This window comes from Bubalus bubalis, chromosome 13, assembly GCF_019923935.1.
Source record: "Bubalus bubalis isolate 160015118507 breed Murrah chromosome 13, NDDB_SH_1, whole genome shotgun sequence".
Taxonomy (NCBI): Eukaryota; Metazoa; Chordata; class Mammalia; order Artiodactyla; family Bovidae; genus Bubalus; species Bubalus bubalis.
Window position 1 is genome coordinate 17,691,465 of NC_059169.1, and position 26,187 is coordinate 17,717,651.

At 43.3% G+C, this 26,187-nt stretch overlaps 2 protein-coding genes across 11 annotated transcripts in view; both read right to left on the minus strand.

The window, feature by feature from the left end:
- LOC102413807 (ATP-binding cassette sub-family C member 4) overlaps positions 1-26,187 on the minus strand; it is a 500,000-nt gene that overhangs the window by 440,659 nt on the left and 33,154 nt on the right. For 9 of the 10 annotated variants that reach the window (XM_045162449.1, XM_045162450.1, XM_045162451.1 and 6 more), the window contains exons 8-13: positions 23,948-24,197; positions 16,823-16,924; positions 14,468-14,557; positions 12,489-12,680; positions 3,148-3,242; positions 2,840-2,926 (exon numbers count right to left, since the gene is read on the minus strand). The exons of the other annotated variant lie outside the window; for it this stretch is intronic. In XM_045162449.1, coding sequence (XP_045018384.1) covers positions 2,840-2,926; positions 3,148-3,242; positions 12,489-12,680; positions 14,468-14,557; positions 16,823-16,924; positions 23,948-24,197 — 816 coding nt within the window. The remainder of the gene's footprint in view (positions 1-2,839; positions 2,927-3,147; positions 3,243-12,488; positions 12,681-14,467; positions 14,558-16,822; positions 16,925-23,947; positions 24,198-26,187) is intronic. 10 annotated transcript variants of the gene reach the window in all.
- LOC123464831 (ATP-binding cassette sub-family C member 4-like) overlaps positions 1-26,187 on the minus strand; it is an 891,549-nt gene that overhangs the window by 113,753 nt on the left and 751,609 nt on the right. The gene's annotated exons all lie outside the window — the stretch shown is intronic.

Consider the following 26,187-nt stretch of genomic DNA (forward strand, 5'->3'; position numbering starts at 1 on the left):
CTAGTGTCCAGAGCCCAGACCTCCTCACAGGCCTCCCTCTCACACTTGCTGACTCTGCTGAAGTCTCTGCTTTGCTATTCTGGACCTGCTGTAAATCAATCACGTCCTCTCAGATTCACATGTGGTCACCTGAGTCATCAGTACCTTAGAATTTGGTGTCATGGACTTTAAAGAGGTAATCATTACCCTTAACTATACTGGACCTAATCTAATCTGACTGGTGTGCTTAGATGAAGAGACTAAGACACAAGGACAGAGACACAAGCATGAAATCAATAAAGTTAGAACACACCCCCTCACCATGCACAAAAATAAACTCAAAATGGCTTAAACACTTAACCATAAGACATGACACCATAAAACTCCCAGTAGAGATTACAGGCAAAATATTCTCTGACATAAATTATACCTATGTTTTCTTTGGTCAGTCTTCTAAGGCAATAGACATATAAGCAAAAATATACAAAAGGGGGCTTCGCTGGTGGCTCAGTGGCAAAGAATCCACCTGCCAGTGCAGAAGACACGGGATTCTTCCCTGGTTCAGGAAGATCCCACATGCAAAAAACACCTCAGCCCATGCACCATAACTACTGAGCCTGTGCTCTGGAGCCCAGGAACCGCAACTACTCGCCCACATACCATAGAGCCTGGGCTCTGCAACGAGAGAAGCCATCACCATGAGAAGTCCACGCACCACCACTAGAGAGTAGCCCCTGCTCACTGCAACTAGAGAAAACCCCGACCGTGCAAGGACACAGCGAGAGGATGTGGTCAGAAGCCAAGGAGAGAGGTCTCAGGAGAAACCAGACCACCCACACCTTGAACCTGTAGCCTCAAGAACAGTGAGAAATTTAATTTCTATTCTTTGAGCACCCCCATCTGTGGCAACTTGCTATAGACTGAATGTTTTTCTCCTCAAAAGTCATACATTGAGACCTAATCCCCACTGTGTTGGTATTAGGAGGTGGGGCCATCGGGAGGGACCAGATCATGAGGGTGGAGCCTCCATGCAAGGGATTAGTGCCCTGATAAAAGGAACCACAGGGCTCCCTCACCTCTGCCACCACACGAGGCCGCAGGAATCAGACCCTCACCAGACTGAATTTTCAGCACCCTGACTAGGACTTTTCCAGGCTCCAGAACCTTGAGAGATAAACTTCTGTTATTTCTTTCTTTTTTTTTTTAATTTTATTTTATTTTTAAACTTTACAAAATTGTATTAGTTTTGCCAGATATCAAAATGAATCCGCCACAGGTATACATGTGTTCCCCATCCTGAACCCTCCTCCCTCCTAGACTTCTGTTATTTCTAAGCCACCCAGCTCTGGTGTCCTATGAGAACAGCCTGGACAGACACAGTTCTAGAAACACAGGACCTGACAGAGAGAATTCCCAAACAGCTCCTCTCTGCTGCACACCCCGCCTCCTCCAGGTGAGGACGTGCCTGCTATTCTCCTCACAGCCTTACTTTCGCCTCCCTCCACACCTGAGCTTCTTCTACTCTTTCTTCAGCAAAGGACTGGGTCCTCGTCTCAGCCTCCACACACCTGCCCCGCCTTCAGGCCCCCAGGGTACTTCCTGCCCAGCCCTGGGCACAGGGAGCTTTCCAACTTCAGTGAAAGCCTCCAGCTGACACTTCCACTTTACATTCCGCACCTACTATCCTGTATTTAAATCCTGACTAGGCTGAGCTTTTCCCAGGCATCTGTCTTAACAAGCTCCACATAGAGACAGGTTCCTCAGAGGCAAGAATGTGAGCTGGGCGTCCTAGTCTCCCTTATTCTGCCCAGTGTGGGTCCTTCCCATCTCCTGGCTCACCATCCTTCTTGTAAACTAAGAGGTTTATGCAGTAACATCTGTAAAGGCATTGATCTCAGTGCACACAGCAGGGTGTTTATAAGTGTAGCTGGAAGGCTCACTGGCTTTAACAAAGTGAACAACAGCAAGTGACCTGACCATGGGGGAGATGTGAAGGCTGTTTTAGAAGAAAAACAAGTTCACAAGGCTTTCAAAAAGGCCAGTCTAGACTCCATAAGAGGCCTCAGTCAGTGTGTGTTAGGACACATTATACACAGAAAAGAATCAGAGTTGTTCTACTTTAGTCATTGTGTAGCCAACCAGGAGCCACTGACAAGTTCTACATTTTAGAAACAGGAATGAGAGTCAAGACTTAAGCCAGATTATAGGTGACACTACATTGTAGTGTCTAAGTATTAATTCTAGTAAGCATCCATGAAATAACATGAAATGATTGAAATCATACTCAGATGTGGAATACATGATTCTCAAATTCTAGACTTCATTAAGTCTAGACTTAATAAAGACTTTATTTCCAAAGTGATAGAATAACAAGCATAAACCAACAGGGTCTTTCCATGGAAGCCCTAAGTCAGTACTGAAAACTTCGCTTCTAATGTGCCTAAAGCAAATAATGGAGGGAAAAAACTAGCAGCCGAGTACCGGGTTATAGAGTCTCTCTCTCTGATTTTGAAACCCTATATCGTCTTTCTTATTCCTGGGGTCTGGATCCACCCGGAGTGTCTGGCAATCAATTGCAAGTAGCAGGAGGGAAACTGCTATCTATCCCTGACTCTCTAAAGCATGGACCCCACTGGCCCCCACACACTGGAAACACCTGCTGTATTTTCCTGTCCTGACCTCTTCATGAGGCAAGATTTCTCTACGATGGATCTTCTGCAGATGGAAGGGAGGGGAGGGAGGGACACCAGGGCAGAGGGAGCTGAGTCTCCTGGAGCATAAAGACCTTTCTGAGCTCTCTTCCATCATCTCTGCAGGGCACTTGAAAAGAAGAAATGATAGAAAACATGAGCAAACTCACTGTTCGAACAAGTGCCTGCTGACTATTGCATCCACTGCGCTGAGCGGATCGTCCAGGAGGTAGATGTCTGCATCCTGATACATGGCTCTAGAAAACATAGAGAGACGCCAGGAGACGACACTTCACACTCCCTGGGTCTCATCTCTGAATCATGATGGTGTCCAACAACTTCATGTTTCTTCTACAAACCCAGGGAAAGGGCCAAGACCCTGCTTCACACCGGCCCACCGGTGAGCAGGGTCTGTGTGCTCATGTCCGATAGGAGCTGCGGAGGAGGAGGGGCGGATGGCAACTGAAACCCCATTTACCTGGCGAGGCTGACCCGGGCTTTCTGTCCTTCACTCAGCGGGATTCCTCTGTCTCCTAGCTCAGTTAGATCTCCTTCCTCCAAAAGCTGTAAATCCTATACAGATAGGAAAGGGGAAAAAGAAAAAGATATAAATTGTGTTGTACTACCATCTTACACTTTTAGCATTAGTTCCTCATACAAGTATTTGATTAACGTGCATATATGCTCGGCTGCTACGTAGTATTCAACTCTTTGTAACCCTGTGGACTAGGACTTGTCAGGCTCCTCTGTCCATGGGATTCTCCAGGCAACCACACTGGAGTGGTTTGCTGTTTCCTCCTCCAGGAGATCTTCCTGACCCAGGGATCGAATCAGTGTCTCCTGCGTCTCCTGCACTGGCAGGTGGATTCTTTACCACCAAGTGACCTGGGAAGCGACAGCAGTGGGTATAAGTCAGAGTAACTAAACTGTGACCTTGAAAATGCAAAAAAAAAAAAAAAAATCTCAGTGTTTATTTGTTTTCATTCTGTAGTTTGGGAAAGCATGTACGCATTTGACCATTTTAACAGTATTTACTGAGGACCTACTGTATGACAGGCATTGCTCTGGGCACAGTGAACTCGGTTGTGAAGAAACAAACCTCCTAGAGTTTCTTTCCATGATGGAAGGTGGACAATATGGAAAATAACCTGAGCACAAGTACTGAGGACAGGAAGGAAAAGGAAGCCGGCTCAGGGGGATGGAGAGTGAAGGAGGGAAGTGAGTCCACACTGGGGTGTGAGGGCTCTGCTCAGAGCCGGTGTGAGCAGATCTGGGGGAGGGGCAGGTGCTCAGGCAGACCTGGAGAGGCTGCTCCACACAGAGGGAGGGGCGAGTGCAGGGACCATGGGGAGATGCCCAAGACGTTCAGGACAAGGAGGCAGGAGAGCAGAGCAGAGTAAGAATGAGGGGCGTGAGGGCAGAGACAGAGCAGGAGGACCCTGGGGTCACTCCAGTAAGAAGAGGAGGGGGAGGTTGGACCTATTTGAGGTTTTAAGGAATCGCTCCTGTGCTTTACAGAAAAAGACAGTAAGTGGGGAAGGGTGTGGGTAGATACAAGTGAGAATGTTACTGGAATAATCGAGGTGAGAGATGACAGTGGTCAGGACCAGAGTGAGAGCAGTGGGAATGGAGAGATGGGGTTACACTCCAGGCACATGTTGAAGGCGGAGTCCAAAAGATCTGCTGACAGGATGGGTGTGGGTTGTAAGAGGAGAATGTGGTATTTGGGGCATAAGGAAGGGGAAGAACAGGGTCTCCATTTACTGAGCTGGAGAAGATGGTGGGTACAGGTTTAGGGGACTTAGCTTGTGGACAAGCTGAGATGACCTCTCGGTGATGTTACATTGCAGCTGGACATGCAAGTGTGAAGGTCTGTTCTAGAGACACAGGTGTGAGGCTGGCAAAGGCACAGGACTTCTTTTTATCAAGGAATGAGTGTCTCTTAAAAAGACATTTTACTGATCTCTGCCTCAGCTTCCCACTTTCAGAGAAGGGATAACACCTGACCCAAGTCTTCACAGTGATACTTAAAGTGAGTGACAGACAAGGTCTGTACAAGAAATGGGAGCAGAAAGAGCAAGCTGGGCAGGAAAACCAAAAGGAAAGAAACAGTGTGCTCGAGGGACACCCAGCAGATCAGCTGGACTAAGTAGATGCTTGTCTGTGAAAGCAGAAAAAACTCAAAGCTATGAAGGAAATAAAGTTGTAACTTGAGGATCTCGGAATCAATCAAAAGTTATATTTGAATATTATTTAAAAAGTAAATAGACAAATCAGCCTATTTTCCCCAGGGTACCATGGGGAAAAAAAGAGAATAGATGACAAGTACATTCCCAAAATGACGCGATAGAAATCAGGCTTAAGAAGTTTTTCAGTTACTCAGTTGTGTTTGACTCTTTGTGATCCATGGAACGCAGCACTCCAGCCTTCCTTGTCCTTTACTATCTCGTGGAGCTTGTTCAAAGTCATGTCCACAGAGTCAGGGATGCCATCCAACCATCTCATCCTCTGTCATCTCCTTTCCTCCTGCCTTCAATCTTTTTCAGCATCAGGGTCTTTTCTAATGACTCGTTTATTCCCATCAGATGGTCAAAGTATTGGAGCTTCAGTACTTCCAATGAATATTCGGGGTTGATTTCCTTTACAATTGACATGTTTGATCTCTTTGAAGTCCAAGTGACTCTCAAGAGTCTTCTCCAACACCACAGTTCAAATACATATATTCTTCTGCACTCAGCTTTCTTTATGATACAACTCTCACATCCATACATGACTACTGGAAAAACCATAGCCCTGCCTAGATGGAATTTTGTTGGCAAATTAATGCCTCTTCTTTTTAATATGCTGTCTAGGTTTGTCATAGCTTTTCTCCCAAGGAGCACACGTTTTTAATTTCATGACTGCAGTCACCATCTGCAGTGATTTTGGAGCCCAAGAAAATAAAGTCTATCACTGTTTCCATTGTTTCCCCATCTATTGCCATGAAGTGATGGAACTCGATGCCATGATCTTAGTTTTTTAAATGTTGAGTTTTAAGCCAATTTTTTCACTCTACTCTTTCACATTCATCAAGAGGCTCTTTAGTTTCCCTTCACTTTCTGCTATAAGTGTGGTGTCATCTGCATATCTGAGATTATTGATATTTCTCCCGGAAATCTTTATTCCATCTTGTGCTTCATCCAGCCTGGCATTTCACATGGTGTACTCTGCATATAAGTTAAATGAGCAGGGTGACAATATACAGCCTTGTACTCCTTTCCCAATTTGGAATCAGTCCACTGTTCCACGTCCAGTTCTAATTGTTGCTTCTTGACCTCCATACAGGTTTCACAGGGGGCCGGTAAGGTGGTCTGGTATTCCCATCTCTTTTAGGAATTTTCCACCCTTTTTTGTGATCCATACAGTGAAAGGCTTTATCATATCAATGAAGCAGAAGTAGATGCTTTTCTGGAATTCTTGTGCTTTTTCTATGATTCAACAGATGTTGGGAATTTAATCCCTGGTTCCTCTGCCTTAGACTTAAGTTACATGGTATTTCATTAGAAGTCTTAGGTTGCCTGAAATTATCAATTGGCACATTCTGTCACAGACAGGGTTTGTTTGGAGTTTTATCTACTAAACCCCCCATGCCTCAACCTAGGATGCACAGCAGTACCTTTGTGCAGGTGAAGCCCTCACTTCTCTGTCTCTATTGCAGCAAATCTGGGGAGAAAGCAAGTAGCACACTGGTGCCACCAGGACAAACAAGTCCTTTGACCTCCCTAAGTCTCATTTTCCTCTGCTATAGAATGTGCCGCAGAAACCAGTCACTGAACTCAAGGATGCTGTGAGAATCTAAAGAATTGTGTGAACACCTCCACAAATGAAAAATGGTCATGAGTTGATTATAACTTGCTGTTGGTGACTGATCCCTATTTTCTCACCAAGCCAACAGTGGGACCCTGTTTACAGTGTGAATCATAACATACAAAGCACATGACCACCATGGAAGAAAGAGACTCCATCATAACCCTCCCTGACAACCACAAAGACACAGACACACACAGATTCTCCACTCACTCAAATATTAATGGAGGTGCATCTGATGAAAGGCAGCAAGTGCTCTGCTGTGATAATTTATAATTACCTCACATTCTTTCTTTCTTGAGCTCAGAAATTAATACCATCTCTTGCTTTGGGTTTTCATTGAAAAAATGAGCTATGTTATGTTCTCAGTCTCATGCCCCCACATAGAATTACTTGGCCTCTCTTTCACTGTTGAGAGTCCTTGCAAACTGTTCCGCTTAGTTTTTATGCTTTGATTTTATGTTGTTCAAATGGTTTTCTTCTTAAAATAGCACCACATTTTAATACAGAAATCTTAACCACATTCTAGAAAAAGCACTCATGGTCTCTCTTTCCAGGACCTAAGAAATTATCTCTGAGTCTGGTAATAATACTTTGACTGTGCTGTTGACTCTGAAAATTATATATGAACAAGCCACCAAGGGGAAAAACATTTTGGAGGATTTGAAGTAAAACCAAGTAGAGTTGATTTGTCAGCCAACATATTCTGATTAGATTAAAGGGGAAAAGCCTGAGTTGAGCATATATTACAGTTCCTTCTACTGACAAGAAAGTGTTCTTATTCCTATTTGTTACCTCAAAGTTAAGTAAGTAAGTGTTAGTTACTCAGTCATGTTCCAATTCTGTGATCCCATGGACTATAGCCTACCAGGCTCCTCTGTCTATGGAATTCTCCAAGGCAAGAATACTGGAGTGGGTTGCCGTTTTCTTCTCCAGGGGATATTTCCAACCCAGGGAGTGAGCCCAGGTCTTCCTGTATTTCAGACAGATTCTGTACTGTCTGAGCGACCAGGGAAGCCCCCAAATTTAATCAATTCTCACTGAACAGCAAACACACACACTAGAGGCAAACTAGGAAAAGGCGATGCTGGTTTGATGCCATCCATCCAGAAGCACATCAAGAGCCCTTCAGCGATGGTGGAGACTTACAGTAGAAGCACCATGGAGCAGACTGCTGAAATGGTTAATGCGGGCCAGATGTGAGGCCCTGGCAGAGGAGGGCTGGGTTCCAGAGTCAAACAGCAGGAGGCCCTGCCTCCTTCACAGCTTTTCTTCCATTTGGAATTGCTCTTTCTCTCACGACCTGTCAATATCCTGCCCATTTTCTAGCCTCGCCCCAAACACACTCTCCTATGAAACCATCTTGCACTCATCTCTCTTCCTGCTGGGTTTCCAAGGCTCTCATCTCTCATCTCTCATGAAGGACCATCTTATTCTGCTCCATCATTTGTACATGTGCACATGGCTTCTCTCAGCTCTTGTGGGGTAAGATCTGTGCATGAAGCTCTGTGCTGGACCCTGATGCTCATTATCTCTAATCCTCACAGCAAGATGCACAGTAAGTACTGGCCCCATTTCACAGATGAGGAAACAGACTGAGTGAGGTTACATCACTGGTCAGCTGTTACACAGAAGAGCTGGAATTTGAACCAGCTCATGTCAGTTCAGAGCCTTCTTTTCTTTCACATCATGCCACCCAGATGGTGACTGAAGGTATATGTGAAATGAAGACAACTCAATAAAGTAACTCAAGACTTGAAGGCCTCTATACCTAGACATATAAGTATCAATAAACTTATTATCTGATGATTGTCAAAGCAGTCTGAAAAGAAATGTCCAAGTAAGTGATCTATGTGGAAAAATATTAAACTAGAATTTATCAATTTGATACCTTTAAATACATGTTCACTAAATATTTTCAAATGGCTTAAGGATAACATGTAACAAATGTTACATACTATACTGGGTGGCAGGATATTGTTATTGTTGACTTACATAATGTACTATGTGTAGAGCCCTGATAGAAATATCAACTTGAATAATGGAAGCTAAATACTCTTCCATAAGAAGTTAAATACTTCTTTCTTACATGTCACATTTTATAGATATAATTTTCCAGAATCTGGCTGAGCTTATAATTAAGAATTAATTTATTTTAAAACTCATTTACAGAGTACTTGTTAGGTCCCTAGCAATCAGGTGCTTTAAAATGACGACCACATTTCATCCTCAAAAAAAACCTCATGAGGTTGATAGTTTTACTATCTCCATTTTACAGATGAAGAAACAGGCTTGTAAGGATCAAAAAAACCAAAACCAAACATCTGGTCAATAGAATGATTGAAACTCAATTCCTGAACCTTCTGACTCCTAGACCTTGGAGTTGATGTCATTAGCCTGAAACAACATCGCAGTCTGATTACTTCACGTCTCCCTGTTTTGTTACAGAAAAATTTTCAGCTCAATGAACTTAAATAGTTACTTCAATAAGTTCTAGTATAATACATCCAGTTGCTACTAACATATGTTATATAAAAATGTTGCTTTTAGAAAGACAGTGATGAAGATCCTACACGCAGGGCAGCAAAGGAGACACAGATGTAAAGAACAGACTTTTGGACTCAGGTGAGAAGGTGATGGTGGGATAATTTGAGAGAATAGCATTGAAACATGTACAGTACCATAAGTAAAATAGATGACCAGTGCAAGTTTCATGCAGGAAGCAGGGCACCCAAAGCCAGTAATCTGGGGCAATCCAGTGGGATAGGGTGGGTAGGGAGGTGAGAGGGGGGTTCAGGATACGGGGACACATGTATACGCATGGCCGATTCATATTGATCTATGGCAAAAATCATCACAATATTATAATTATCTTCCAATTTAAATAAATATTTTTAAAAAAATAAATGTTGCATTTTTATGGCTTTTACTCCAGGATGTGGAGGATGTAGGGGTAAGGAGAAATCTTTGTTATATTTATATGGATGGATAAATGGATGGAGAGGAAAAGGTTAGAATGATACCGATAGCAACCATTAACTGAAACTCTGGTTTGTTTACATTTCACAGGCATTTTCTGTAGTCTTTACAGTAACCCCAACCCTCCCCCATTTAATAAGAATGGAAACTGAGACAAATATCTGGAGTTACTACCCAGGAACTGGTTCTCTCCAAAGTGAAAGTGAAAGTCGCTCAGTCTTGTCCGACTCTTTTCGACCCCATGGACTATAGTCCATGGAAATCTCCAGGCCACAATACTGGAGTGGGTAGCCTTTCCCTTCTCCAGGGCATCTTCCCAAACCAGGGCTCGAACCGGATCTCCCACATTGCAGGTGGATTCTTTACCAGCTGAGCCACAAGGAAGCCCAAGAATACTGGAATGGGTAGCCTATCCCTTCTCCAGCAGACCTTCCCGACCTAGGAATCGAACTGGGGTCTCCTGCATTGCAGGTAGATTCTTTACCAACTGAGCTATGAGGGAAGCCTGGCCAAGCCTTTTCCACCACACATGCTGTCTCTGTGTCTACAGGCCAGACTAAATTCCAGGACGCTACTATTTCCTGTGATTGCCTTATGACCATCCTCTGATACCTGGAATCCAAAAGGAGACAGCCAGAGGCTCTCTTAACTTACTAGGTAGTTCTCAGGTATCATAAAGACCTTGCTGACCTCTTATTAACTGGAGTCATACATGACATTTCAGAGCAGCAACAAAACCTCCTGGAAACCCTCTGACCCAATGTTCTCATTTTGCTGCAGAAACATCAGAGGTCCAGGCAGGTAACAGGACATGTCCAGAGTGACAGCAGGCAAGTGATGAAGCTGGGGCCAGAACTCTCCTCTCCGCTACTTCTCCACTCTGGGCCTCCCTTCCTGCCAAGGATGGGATGGGCATGAGAGGCCCAAACTCCATGTCCCAACTATGCACAAGAACAGGAGAGCAGTCCATGTTTATAGAAACGTCACATCACATACAGTAGAATCACTGTGCAGCCAAGTTCTGCAGGTCCCCTTCCCACCAGAGTCTGTGCTGCACACTTGCCCCAGGGAGGGTAAAGCCCCAGAACACTGCCCATGTTACTGGTCCAGTCACCCCACGAGGCTGTGGCAAAGCATCAGCTCCCTGGGATCTGAACTCGAGCTGCAAATGTAGAGATGAGGTGTCTCATTGCTCCAGGCCTCAGTTATACTAACTATAAAGTGAGGAAGGGAGTATCGAAGACACTCATAAAGAATGAATAACTCATAAATCTAAATTATCTGTGTGCATGTGCACGTGTGAAAGACAGAAAAAGGCTTTGCACATGGACTCTTAATAAATGGGAGCTACTGTTCTCACTGTTCTACATTTGCTATCCCTTCTTTTCTTGCATGGAATCTACACCATTTAATAAAAATCTAGCTCATTCCTACTAATTTAACATCATTTCTGCAAACGCACAATCACCCATGAATAAGAACACAGAATAAAGAAACAAGCCCATTAAACAAGCCATTCTGTCTGTTCATATCATTGTAAAATGCTACTTATTTGATACAGGGCTTCCTAGCTGGCACTAGTGGTAAAGAATCCACCTGGCAATGCTGGAGACATAAGAGACAAGGGTTTGACCCCTAGGTCAGAAAGATCCCCTGCAGGAGGGCATGGCAACCCAACCCAGTATTCTTGCCTAGAGAATCCCATGGATAGATAAGCCTGCCAGGCTACAGTCCATAGGGCCGCAGAGTCGGACACAACTGAAGTGACTTAGCACGCACACGCTCACCTGATATAACCTATGATGTTCAAGTCATTTTTCGAGGAGAATTACCATTTCCTCACAAAGCAGGTTTGGAGTCTTCACCACCACACCTTTGAAGATCTGTCTCTGCCTTTTCCTCACAGTGCAAGAGAACAGTGGGATTCCAGACTGCACTGAACAGAACCCAGGGGTGGGGGTGGTGGGGAGCCCTTTAACACTATTATTCACTGACTTTTATAACCCAAGAGAGTAACACAGTATTTAACGTTATTTACTTTTTTCCCTTTCTTTTTGCCAAATTGTATTCTCCTATCAGTTTAGTTCTCATCATTTATTCACTAATCTTATTTAAATCCCAACATACAGTTAAACCTTTCATCTCATCATTTCTGTGAAACGCAATGCCATTTCTGAAAATAATCTCCCTCAGTGAAATGATGCAGTATTAAAAAGAAATGTTTAAGCATTCCAGTTTCCTTAAATGATAAATTACAAGTCAAAAATGAAGTGCAGAGAGACACTCACAGACTGAAAGGGAACAAGGAAGCATCAGCTAAGTACAGGGGCAGACCTTATGTGGGTTCAAACAGTGGTGAAGGAGATTTCTCACTGAGATGATCAAAAACATGAAAACACAGACTAGCAGATTGATGATATTCAGGTGAAATATATTTTTTCAGGTGAAATATAGTGATATTTTTGCCCCAAAGGGTTTACTATCTTTTAGAGAAAACTAATGAAGTGTTTACAGATGAACTAATCTGAGGTCTAGGATCTGCTCCACAATACTCTGGGTGGGGGTGGGGCTGGCAGAGGGCAGGGGTAGAGATGCAGCAAGACTGGCCACCAGCTGATTCTGGCTGAAGCTGGGGGTGGTACATGAAGCGTTCATTACACTGTGCTCTCTGTTTTTGTAAATTTTTATAGCTTTCCATTAAAAAAGTTAAAAGCTAATGAACTTCACAGAATGAAACAATCCCCGCCCCACCCCGCCCCCGCCCCCTCCCCCCGGCAAAGGTATTCCGTAAGTGTCATTATCCCGTAAACATTAAAAGGACAGCATATGTAAATATGCCCGCATAAAAACCCAGAAGACCAACTTCAAAAATTAAGCAACATTCAAAAATCTTTCCATTGTTTTAAAAAGAACTTTTGACAAACCTTGTAGTTTAAAATCAACACTATCATTATTTGAAATTCAAGTAAACGCAACTCAAACGTCATTACTCACCTTTTTCAAAGCACAAGCCTCTATTACTTTTTCATATCGTTCTTTTTCATATTTCTTCCCAAATAAAATATTACTCTTCACAGTTCCTGGAAACAACCAGGGCTGCTGAGGCACATACGCGACCCTCCCGTGCACGTGGACCTGCCCCTGGCTCGGGGGCAGCTCCCCCAGCAGAGCACGTAACAGTGACGACTGAAACAGACAGCAACACACACATGTGAACCGGCAGCACTCAGGGCGGAACACACCCTGCAGTGCAGCCAACCCCACCCTGGTGCTTGATACAGGATAGAACCTTTTCCTTCAACAGGATAAAGAACAGCCCTCGCAGTTGATTCAAAAAAAGAAAATAACACAAATGGTCAAGGAAAACAATGACTGATAAGGAATATATTAATAGTATAGTGAAGTCGCTTAGTCATGTCCAACTCTTTGTGACCCCATGGACTGTAGCCTGCCAGACTACTCTGTCCATGGGATTTTCCAGGTTACAATACTGGAGTGGGCTGCCATTTCCTTCTCCAGGAGATCTTCCCAACCCAGGGATCGAACCTGGGTCTCCCACACTGCAGGCAGACTTTACCATATGAGCCACCAGGGAATATAGTATAACCACAGTATAAACAATCTACTCTGCCCAAGTATCCTTCAAATGAAGTTCTACTCAGGAAAGAGTAATTAAGAATGTTAACATCATTCTCTAACAGAGCAGCCCAGCAGAATGTGTATTTTCTATATCTGATGTTTAATTTAGTTGCTCCTGCATCTGGGTATCTTTTACTTGACAAACACTTGTTCTTAAAAAGCTATGTGTGAAGAATATATCAAAAGATGACTAACTGAAAGAACTCTGCAGTGGGCTGTGTCTGCAGAGCAAAAGTCTATCATAGAGGAAATCAGCACCCTTTCGTGTACACACTCCCACATTTTTAAAAATAATTTTATTTATCTTGAGTTCTTTTATTTATTTTTCATTTATTTTTTACAATGTTGTATTGGTTTCTGCTGTACCACAATTCTAATTTTATTTATTTTTGTTTGCACTGGGCCTTCATTGCAGTGCACGGGTTTTCTGGTTAAGGAGCACAGGCTCTAGTGGGCAGGCTTCAGCAGCTGCAGCCCGTGGGCTCAGCAGTTGCAGCTCCCAGGCTCCAGAGCACAGACCCAACAGCTGTGGTGCACGGGCTTAGTTGCTCCACATGTGGGATCTTCCCAGACCAGGGATCAAACCTGTGTCTCCTGCATTGGCAGGTGGACTCTTATACCACTGAGCCAGCAGGGAACCCCATATCCCACATTTAGATTTCTGTATTTTGTTGTTTGTTTGCTGTTTGTTGTTGTTTTGTTGTTTGTTGTGCATGTGCACATTTCCTTCAGATCTTCAACATCACACAGACGTGGTATGTATCCACACCATCAGAGCGCTCATGACACTGGGCTGGAATAATAAGTCTGCATGCCTGTCTCGCCCTGAAACCTGGTTGCCTCTGAAAGGCAGAGAGTCGGGGTCTTGCTCACGTCTGTATCTTTATCTCCAGCACGTGGCTGCACATTCACTGCACGTGCACCAACAAGATCACATCAAGTCACAGGAGGAAATACTCAAAGTTTCTGGGAAGAGCTTTATGACCTCCAGACTTCCTGGAGGGGCCACAAGATGAAAAGGAGTCCTCATTGTCTCTGTCCATGCTGAACAGCTGTCACATAAACAGTTTTCTTCACTGAGACATCCAAATTCCCCACAAGCGTTTTGCAACTGGGCCATGTGAAGCACCAAGAAGGAAAAGACAATGTGCATTTATCCTGATTTATTTGCCACAGAACCTTCTTGTAAAATGAGTATTTCATGGAAACACTAGAGAAACACTGTTCTATACACACTCAATTCAAACTGAGTCACACTCGGCTCTGGGCTCCACTCTGAGGATTGAACAGGGGCTGTGGAGTTGCATCAAGCTGACAAAGACATCACAGCTTACCTTTCCTGCGCCCACAGGTCCAACCACAGCTAACAGTTCACCAGGTCTGACAGTAAAGGAAAGGTCTTGTAGGGTTGGGGTCTCTGATGCCTACAAATTAAAGTTTATAAAAAGGTACCCATTTTAATAAAGTAACACAAATTGTTTTACAAAGGGGAAAAGATAACAATAGTCAACATAACTGATATGCAAAATATAACCCACATTTTTCTCTTTCCTGTTTTAAGATATTGTGTCCTGGAGGTCTCTTCATCAAATCTTATCTCTTTGGGGATTTGAGGCAGCTTTAGCTAACTTTAGGAAGGTTCCTTCTTTGACTAGATTCCCATACGGACAGAGGAACGTTCCAACTACCACACAGTTGCGCTCATTTCACGTGCTAGCAAAGTAATGTTCAAAATCCTTCAACCTAGGCTTCAGCAGTACATGAACAGAGGACTTCTAGGTGTGTAACCTGGGTTTAGAAAAGACAGAGGAACCAGAGATCAAATTGCTGACATTTGTTGGATCACAGAAAAATCAAGAGAACTTCAGAGAATATCTACTTCTGCTTCATTGACTATGCTAAAGCCTTTGACTCTGTGGATCACAACAAACTGTGGAAAATTTATAAACAGATGGGAATACCAGATCATGTTACCTGTCACCTGAGAAACCTGTATGCAAGTCAAGAGGAAACAGTTAGGACGAGACGAATAACAGACTGGTTCCAAATTGGGAAAGGAGTACGTCAGGGCTGTATATTGTCACCCTGCTAATTTAACTTTTATGCAGACTACATGACGCAAAATGCCAGGCCAGATGAAACACAAAATGGAATCTAGAATTCTGGCAGAATATCAACAATCTCAAACATGCAGGTGATACCACTCTAATGGCAGAAAGTGAAGAGGAACTAAAGAGCCTCTTGATGAAGGTGAAAGAGGAGAGTGAAAAAGCTGGCTTAAAATTCAACATTCTCAAATCTAAGATCATGGAATCTGGTTTCATCACTTCATGGCAAATAGAAAGGGAGGAAGTGGAAACAGTGGCAGATTTTATTTTCTTGTGCTGCAAAATCACTTCAGACAGTGACTGCAGACATGAAATTAAAAATGCTTGCTCCTTGGAAGAAAAGATATGATAAACCTAAACTGTGTATTAAAAGGCAGAGACATTACTTTGCCAACAAAGGTCCATATAGTTAAAGCTATGGTTGTTCCAGTAGTCATGTATGGATGTGAGAATTGGACCATAATGAAGGCTGAGTGCAGAAGAATTGATCTTTTTAAACTGTGGTGTTGGAGAAGACTCTTAAGAGTTCCTTGGACAGCAAGAAGATCAAACCAGTCAATCCTAAAGAAAATCAATCTTTAATATTCATTGGAAGGAATGATGCTGAAGCTGAAGCTCCAATATTTTGTCCACCTGATGCAAAGAGCTGACTCATTGGAAAAGACCCTGATGCTGGGGAAGATTGAAAGTAGGAGGAGAATGGGATGACAGAGGATGGGATGGTTGGATGTTATCACTGACTCGATGGACCTAAGTTTGAACAAGCTCCAGGAGAATGGTGAAGGACAGGGAAGTTTGGCATGCTGCAGTTCTTGGAGTTGCAAAGAGCTGGACACTACTAAGCTACTGAACAACAACAACAACAGAAATACTGCAGTGGGTATCCATTCCCATGGACAGAGGCACCTGGTGGGCTATAGTCCATGGGGTCACAAAGACTAAGACACAGCTGAAGCGACTGACACTTCACACTTCAGCCTAGAATATTAGATCTGGGTTTTCTGGCTCAGCTGGTAAAGAATCTGCCTGCAATGTGGGAGACCTAGGTTCGATCCATGGGTTGGGAAGATCCCCTGGAGAAGGGAAAGGCTACCCACTCCAGTACTCTGCCCTAGAGATTTTCATGAACCGTATAGTCCATGGGGTCACAAAGAGTCGGACACAACTGACCAACTTTCACTTTTCAAGAAAAGATGTATTTATGTTCTATATCTTTTGTTTACGGTGATCCTATTGTATAGCACAGGGAATTATATTTAATACTCTGTAATAAAACATAATGAAAAATAAACTAAAAATTAAAAGAAGAATTTACATACATTAAGCTCAACACATGCTAATACATTGAAAGCTCTCTTGAAAATGAGAAAAAAAGCAACATGTCAAATGCCTCAGGCTGATTTTACACTTAATCTCCATTCATTGTAAACCTTATTCCTGATTTCAAGAATTTTTATGACATATTCTCAGTAAATAAGAAAGTCATATTTTACAGTATGTGTAAAATCTCAAAATTCTCCAATAAATCTATATCACAGTTGTCTTTTAGCAGTCATGATTTTGGAATGAAAGGATTCTTACCTTTTCCCCAAAAGCAGTAAATGCCTGCACATCCACGATCGTTCTACCATCTGATGGCAGCTGAGGGTAGCACTGTGACGTCTCATCAAGTAACAGAAAGTTCTACAGAAAAAGGCAAAACATATATTGTTTATACTGCAAGAACAAAGCACACAAAAAACAATTGCTTCTCTGAAATTTGCAATAAAAATTTTATACAGCCTACGTATCATTTTATAGCTGTATTTTATTAGGTCTTGGTTCACCTAAGAAATAGTAAATAGTATATAGTATGTAATATACTATTATTATAGTATGTATACATCTAAGTATATAATACAGTATAGCATATATATAATATAGCATATATATGTATATATAGTGTATGTGTATGTGTGTATGTGAGAGCGTGCATGTATAAAACAGATAATAAAGAATTCCAGGCCATGAGGCTATCTTTGCTACTTTCTCAACAAGTGTACTGGTTCCTTTCTAAGAAGAAAATATGGCTTCAAACTCCAATGCATTTAGAACCTGGACATTTCTATTGTTTTACTTCTGTGTTACCAACAATGAACAGGTGAGCTAGCAGGAAATTATTTCATAAGTATTAACTGAATCCCACCAGGTGCCAAGCACCATGCGACACTGCTAGGAACACAGAGAGGAAGGCCCTTCCCAGGCTGTCAGGAATCAGGTGGCACAGGACAGGCTGGGAACACAAGACCAACAACAGAGACTCCGAGTGCAAACCCTGTACACTCTGCTTTCCCCCTCATGTGCGTCAAATCCATATCACTGCTTGTCATTAACTATCACTTAAGTCATCATTCTAAAAAGAAAATGCTCTTAAGTTTCTACACCTTAAAAAATATTTTACCAGCATCTTTTCACAATCACTGTCTCTTCTCCTTAATCAGTGTCCTCTCTCCTCCACAGCAGGAATGGCTGCACCTACCACTTCTTATCCTCTACACTATTTAGCAGCTAATTGATGCAATGTAGCTGAACAAAACAAAGTTCTATGAACTGCTACACAGGACAAGTGAAAGTAAGTGAAGTCATTCAGTCGTGTCTGACTCTTTCGCGACCCCATGGACTGTAGCCACCAAGCTCCTCTGTCCATGGGATATTCCAGGCAAGAATACTGGAGTGGGTTGCCATTTCCTTCTCTAGGAGATCTTCCTGACCCAGGAATTGAACCCAGGTCTTCTGCATTGTAAGCAGACACTTTACGGTCTGAGCCACCAGGGAAGTCTCACATAGGACAAACACACACAAGAAAACTCCCTCTGGCCTTGCAAATCCTTAACATAATTCTATGAGAAAAGCTAGAGTGGTAAAGATACTGAACAAACAATTCATACCACTCCCACTCTTCAAGGCCCCCAAACTGTGAACATGTTGCAGAGACTACTGGCTGTGCTCAAAATCTGCTCTCATTCTTCGGTGGTTAACAAACCCTGGATATTAGCTGACACATGACAGCCTGAAAGAGGCCCTCTGTCTCCAGCCTCTGGAGCAGATAGATGTAGCCATGTGACTAAAGCCAGGTCAGTGGAAACCAACAATAACCAGGACCTTCCTCTACCCTACAACCCGGGCCTTGGAGGCTGCCAGCTGGATCAAGGTCACATGCGGTGAAGTAACAAGAAAGAGTCTGGGTCCCTAACACCATGGAGAATCACACTAGCCTTGGGACTTGTTATCGGGTAAATTATATCCCCACAAAAAAAGATATGCTGAAGTCCTAATCCCAACTACCTGAAAATGTGACTTTATTTGGAAATTCAGTTGTTGTAGATGTAATCAATTAAGGTAAGATCACAGTGGAGTAGGGTGGGCTCTGAATCCAATATGATCAGTGTCGTTAAGAGAGATGCTGAGACAGATATACAAAAACACACACACACAAAAAAAGCTACCTGATGATGGAGACAGAGGCTAGAATGATGGCATTTACAAGTGAAGGAATGCCAAGATTTGTCTGTAACCACTCAAAGCTAACAGAGGCAAGAAAGGATGCTCCCTTATCTAATTCAGAGGGATTCTGACCCTCCTGACACCTTGGTTTCAGACTTCTAGCCTCCAGGATGGTTAAACAATACATTCCTGTGGTTTCAGCCCACCTGGTTTGTGGTAATTTGTAATGGTAGCAGCAGGAATCTCATACAGAACTTTATAAGGATTCTTGCATGAGAGAAAAACACATGACCTGTGTAATCAGCTTTAAATGGGTAACTCTGGCACCCACAGGCAAACTGAATTCTTACCAACAAAGGGTCAACTGAAACAAGCATGTGAGGATGTTTGAGAAAGAAAACAACACACAAATAGTAATCTACTACCTTAAACAACATAAAGACTCTTCAAGTCCTTGACACCCCGTCTATCATGCCTCAGAGCCATAAATGTGATTGTAAAACTTCTACTTCAAAAGAAAAACTGGTAAAAACTGAACGTGAAAACCCTTGTGCAGGAAAAGAAAGACAGGATCCTTGCATTTCTCTCAAAGACAGCTGGCGGGAGACTTGATCCTCTCATTCCCTCCTCCTCTCATCCAGGCTCACAGAGAACCTAATACTAGGCAAAGCTACTTCTGTCCACACCAAACCCATGTCCAGCAGGAGGCAAGATGAACAGGTAGTGGTCTGAGGACTTCTCTGCAGGCTCTCAACCACTGCAGCCCGAGTCCTCTCTCCACACCACTTCTCCCATCGTCAGCCATGTGGGAGCTCTCATCTGTTCTACCACAGCTTATCTCTTTCCCAATTCTTCTTTCCTCTCAAAACAATATAATTTCAGAATCTCACTCACTAATTAATCATTTCAAACATTGATACTTTTTTTCTGATTCCTTCCCGAGATTTCCCCAACACCAGCAAACTGACCCCAAACACAACACTCCTTCCTGATCTCTCTACAGCGCCTCCAAGAGTGTCCACCACACTTAACGCCCCCAGTGACTGACCAGCACCAAAGTCCACACTCCCCAGGTGACCTCTACTCGGACACCCTGAGTCCTGACCCCATCTTTCCTTCTGGCCCATCTCAAATACTAACCTTACTGGGAACCATCTCAGCACATCCCCAGCTGGTACTGCCCTCCCTACCTCTGAATCCCCAGAGGAATATTAAGCTACATAGAGGGGAGACACTATGTCATTTATGCACTTATATAGTCCCAACTCTAGCTAAGACTGAGTCCTACACAATCAGATTGTATGGTTGTTCAAATGAGTCCAACCACTGTAGCATGGCTACAGCCTTACATAGTCAAAGCTAACACAGCAACAAGAAAAATGTTATGAGAGAGGCTGGGACCCAGGGTCCTTTATAGGAGCGCTTGCACCTGGACAAACATCTCCTTGAGCAACAAAATACAAAGAAATTGTAAGGGATTAAACATAACTGCACACACGCAAAGGCAATTACGAACAATAAGATACAAAAACCCCACAAGCCAACTGCCATTTCTGAGCTGCCGGGAGCAAATGCAGGGAACTGTGTGTGATCTTAGCACACGGCACCTACAAGACGGTGGGCAAACCACTTAAGTCACCCCTCTGGCTCAAACCACCAAACCTCCCCTATCCTCACCCCTCTTAAGGAACCAGCCCGCCCTTCTCAAAGAGTCAACGGGGCATCAGTTTTTTGTTTTCATACTTTGTGATGCAGCATAAGCCTCAAAAAGCCTTGCTTGAATTTCTCATCTGGCATATATCAATTTCTATTAATTAAAAAGACCAAGGACCATGGAGAGTAATGTATATGTTATATACCTTGTCTACACAGAATCAGATACAATTTCAGCGTAAGTGTGTCACCAAGACATCAACACTCAATGTGTGTACATTAGAACAGAAATTCCCACTTCCAAACAAAAAAGGTGCCTGAAGTGCTGGCAGGATTTTTCTCCAGGACTCACTCTGATGAAAAAGCTGAAATTAAATGGCCATTAGAGCCATGAAGTGCAGACCCAGAACAGGTTATGCAGGAAAGTATCCACATCAGAACTGCAGCCAAAAAGACTGACTTCCCAGTGGTGGTAATGAAAAACCTAAAGCTGCTCTGTGAATAAGATAACCTCAGAGACACATTTTACTGGATGCAAAAGTCACTGAAAACTTTTAGCGCTTTGAAGTTAAAGTCTTTCACAATCCTATGGGAGTCATTCAGTGCCAAGACCATGGGTCTGCCTTCATCACTTAGAGAAAAATAGACTTCTTGGGCTGATGAGGTCATAGTAAATCATTCATTTTCACAGAGACAATTTAATCTTCATTTTAAATAGAAATAATTGAGCACCTACTGGTGCAAGGCCCTTGTTTTCATGATAAAAATTATTTCAGTTCAGTTCAGTCACTCAGTCATGTCCAACTCTTTGTGACCCCATGAATTGCAGCACGCCAGGCCTCTCTGTCCATCACCAACTCCTGGAGTTCACCCAAACTCATGTCCATCGAGTCAGTGATGCCATCCAGCCATCTCATCCTCTGTCGTCCCCTTCTCCTCCTGCCCCCAATCCCTCCCAGCCTCAGGGTCTTTTCCAATGAGTCAACTCTTCACATGAGGTAGCCAAAGTATTGGAGTTTCAGCTTTAGCATCAGTCCTTCCAAAGAACACCCAGGACTAATCTCCTTCAGAATGGACTAGTTGGATCTCCTTGCAGTCCAAGGGACTCTCAAGAGTCTGCTCCAACACCACAGTCCAAAAGCATCAATTCTTCGGCACTCAGCTTGCTTCACAGTCCAACTCTCAGATCCATACCCCTGACTATTTAGGGACAGTTAGTTTAAAAAAGGAGACAACAGGCATGGTGGGAATCACACATTTGAAAAGATAAAGGCAGCTAGAGAGAGGCTTAGACACGAAGTAAAAGAAGAACAGGAACAAAAATGCAGAGATCAGAAATCAACAATAAAACATCTTTGGTGGAAAAAATCCACTTTTAAACACAGAGAACTAAGTGAATCTGAGGCCATGCTTCCTGCCCAGGGAACAGGGACTTCTCAGCAAGTTCCTCCCCTCCCAGACCAGAGAGGAATCCAAGTCACCCCAGGACTGTGCCCAGTCACTGCCTAGACATTCCAGTCAGCACAAGAGATGCAATTTGTTTGCATCTCCTGCTTTTAGACATTTGAATCGTCCTGCAGCTATCACTGCATGGCAAGGGCCTGTGTTGCTGCTATTAATACTACTACCGATAAATGAGCACGGATCTTCAGTTCAGTTCAGTCGCTCCGTCGTGTCCGACTCTTTGTGACCCCATGGACTGCAAAACACCAGGCCTCATTGTCCATCAACAACTCCCAGGGTTTACCCAAACCCATGTTCATGGAGTCGGTGATGCCATTCAACCAGCTTGTTCTCTGTCATCCCCTTCTCCTCCCGCCTTCAATCTTTCCCAGCAGCAGGGTCTTTTCAAATGAGTCAGCTCTTCACATCAGGTGCCCAAAGTATTGGAGTCTCAGCTTCAACATCAGTCCTTCCAATGAAGACTCAGAACTGATCTCCTTTAGGATGGACTTGTTGGATCTCCTAGGTATACAAGGGACTCTCAAGAGTCTTCAACACCACAGTTCAAAATAATCTATTCTTCAGTGCTCAACTTTCTTCACAGTCCAAATCTCACAACCATACATGACTACTGGAAAAACCAAAGCCTTGACTAGATGGAACTTTGTTGGCAAAGTAATGTCCCTGCTTTCTAATATGCTATCTAGGTTGGTCATAACTTTCCTTTCAAGGAGCAAACGTCTTTTAATTTCATGGCTGAGTCACCATCTGCAGTGATTTTGGAGTCCCCCAAAAAATAAAGTCTGACACTGTTTCCACTGTTTCCCCATCTATTTGCCATGAAGTGATGGGACCAGATGCCATGATCTTAGTTTTCTGAATGTTGATCTTTAAGCCAACTTTCTCACTCTCCTCCTTCACTTTCATCAAGAGGCTCTTTAGTTCTTCTTCACTTTCTGCCATAAGGGTGGTGTCATCTGCATATCTGAGGTTATTGATATTTCTCCCTGCAATCTTGATTCCAGCTTCTGCTTCATCCAGCCCAGCATTATTCAGGATGTACTCTGCGTGTAAGTTAAATAAGCAGGCTGACAATATATAGCCTTGAAATATTCCTTTTCCTATTTGGAACCAATCTATTGTTCCATGTCCAGTTCTAACTGTTGCTTCCTGACCTGCATATAGGTTTCTCAGGAGGCAGGTCAGATGGTCTGGTATTCCCATCTCTTTCAGAATTTTCCACAGTTTATTCTGATCCACACAGTCAAAGGCTTTAGCATAGTCAATAAAGCAGAAATCGATCTTTTTCTGGAGCGATCTTGCTTCTTTGATGATCCAGCAGATGTTGGCAATTTTATCTCTGGTTCCTCTTCCTTTTCTAAAACCAGCATGAACATCTGGAAGTTCAAGGTTCATGTACTGTTGAAGCCTGGCTTAGAGAATTTTGAGCATTACTTTAGTAGCCTGTGAGATGAGTGCAATTGTGCAGTAGTTTGAACATTCTTTGGCATTGCTTTTCTTTGGGAGTGGAATGAAACCTGACCTTTTCCAGTCCTGTGGCCACTGCTGAGTTTTCCAAATTTACTGGCATATTGAGTGCAGCACTTTCACAGCATCATCTTTAGGATTTGAAATATCTCAGCTGGAATTCCATCACCTCCACTAGCTTTATTCATAGTGATGCTTCCTTCAAGTGGCCTTAGCCCACTTGACTTCGCATTCTAGGATGTCTGGCTCTAGGTGAGTGATCACCCCATCTTGATTATCTGGGTCATGAAGATCTTTTTTGCACAGTTCTTCTGTGTATTCTTGCCACTTCTTAATATCTTCTGCTTCTATTAGGTCCATACCATTTCTGTCCTTTATTGTGCCCATCTTTGCATGAAATGTTCCCTTGGTATCTCTAATCTTCTTGAATAAATCTCTAGTCTTTCCCATTCATGGATCTTATGATACTTTTAACACACTTTACCTAAGAAAAGAGGGAAAAACGTACACTTTGGAAAGACTGCCAGCTTGGCACTGAAAGAGTTGAATCTTACCTAACTGGCACACAGTGACACCATATAAAGGAAGTATTTTAGGTCAAATCCGCCTATAACTTTAAAAAGTTATTTTTCACCAAACCTTGATTCTTCGGATGCTGACAACAGCCTCTGACACCCTCTCGATGGCCATGGGGAAGTAGAGGGTGCTCGAGAACCGCAGAGCCTCGAACAGCGTCACCACCACAAACACTTGGCTGGCTGTGATCAGGTTGTCAAGGAGTTCATTGGCGATGAAGGTGACAAAAATCATGATTTTGCTCACAGCGAAAAATGTTGTCAAATTCATGCCCCTAAGGTAGGAACTTCTCAGAATCTTGGAAATTTCCTTTCTAGAAAAGAAAGTAGGACATAGGATTTAAAAAAAGCATCAACATACAAGACATGAATTCAGTGCCCCATGTGAGTAGCCCTTTTCTAGGGAGTAGACACAGATTAAAATAAACCATCCCTCACATCATGGAGACATTAGCATAGTCCACATCCAGGGGTCTGCCCAAACACCAGGACCACAGACTTCATAATCACTTCACTCTTTCAAGTAAGGGGAGGATTAAAGTCACACTTTTAAACATTTTGGGTCAATCAGACTAGGTTTGAACATTTATTCAACATTCATAATCACAAGTCCTGTGCCAGGCTCCTCACAGAAAGACACAGCCTGTCCCCTCCAGGGCTCATGAACCTGTGGGGGAAGAGAATTAGCAACCACAAAATTGGGAGATAATAGACAGAGATGGTCAGCACAGCTCCCATGGGAGCTCAGAGCAGAGGCATGTAACCCAGAGCAGTGGAGTCAGGGCAAGTCACACACATGTGGACCCTGAGAAGATGAGTTGGAGTCAGTCGGGCTTGGAGCAGGCCAGAGAAGAAGGAACATGGGAGTGTATTCCCAGCAGTGGCGGGGAGGGGGGGATCAGAAATGTGCAGTCAGATGTGACAAGGTGCAGTCAGAGAAATGATCATAAGATGTTTATATAAAAGATGGAAAAATAGTCTACAAACATGAAACAAAACAAAAGGGACAGTATTTTCATAGCTCCTTTTGAAATGAATAATAGTAATTCATGAATTAGTTAGTGGTAAAGAATCCACCTGCAATGCAGGAACACAGGTTCAAACCCTGGGTGGGGAAGATCCTCTGGAGAAAGCAATGGCAACCCCTCCAGTATTCCTGGCTGGGAAATTCCATGGACAGAGAAGCCTGGTGAGCTACAGTCCACGGGGTCACAAAGAGTTGGATCAGTTCAGTTCAGTTCAGTCGCTCAGTCGTGTTCGACTCTTCGCGACCCCATGAATCGCAGCACACCAGGCCTCCCTGTCCATCACCAACTCCCGGAGTTCACTCAGACTCATGTCTATCGAGTCAGTGATGCCATCCAGCCATCTCATCCTCTGTCGTCCCCTTCTCCTCCTGCCCCCAATCCCTCCCAGCATCAGAGTCTTTTCCAATGAGTCAACTCTTCGCACGAAGTGGCCAAAGTACTGGAATTTCAGCTTCAGCATCATTCCCTACAAAGAAATCCCAGGGCTGATCTCCTTCAGAATGGACTGGTTGGATCTCCCTGCAGTCCAAGGGACTCTCAAGAGTCTTCTCCAACACCACAGTTCAAAAGCATCAATTCTTCAGCACTCAGCCTTCTTCACAGTCCAACTCTCACATCCATACATGACCAATAGAAAAACCATAGCCTTGACTAGATGGACCTTTGTTGGCAGAGTAATGTCTCTGCTTTTCAATATGCTATCTAGGTTGGTCATAACTTTTCTTCCAAGGAGTAAGCGTCTTTTAATTTCATGGCTGCAGTCACCATCTGCAGTGATTTTGGAGCCCAAAAAATAAAGACTGACACTGTTTCCACTATTTCCCCATCTATTTCCCATGAAGTGATGGGACCAGATGCCATGATCTTCGTTTTCTGAATGCTGAGCTTTAAGCCAATTTTTTCACTCTCCACTTTCACTTTCATCAAGAGGCTTTTTAGTTCCTCTTCACTTTAAGCCATAAGTGTGGTGTCATCTGCATATCTGAGGTTATTGACATTTCTCCCAGCAATCTTGATTCCAGCTTGTGCTTCTTCCAGCCCAGCGTTTCTCATGATGTACTCTGCATATAAGTTAAATAAGCAGGGTGACAATATACAGCCTTGACATACTCCTTTTCCTATTTGGAACCAGTCTGTTGTTCCATGTTCAGTTCTAACTGTTGCTTCCTGACCTGCATACAGACTGACTAAACACAACGAAGAATAAAGAGATGGGAGGGAGGTTCAAAAGGGAAGGGATATTTGTATACCTATGGCTGATTCATGTTGAGGCTTG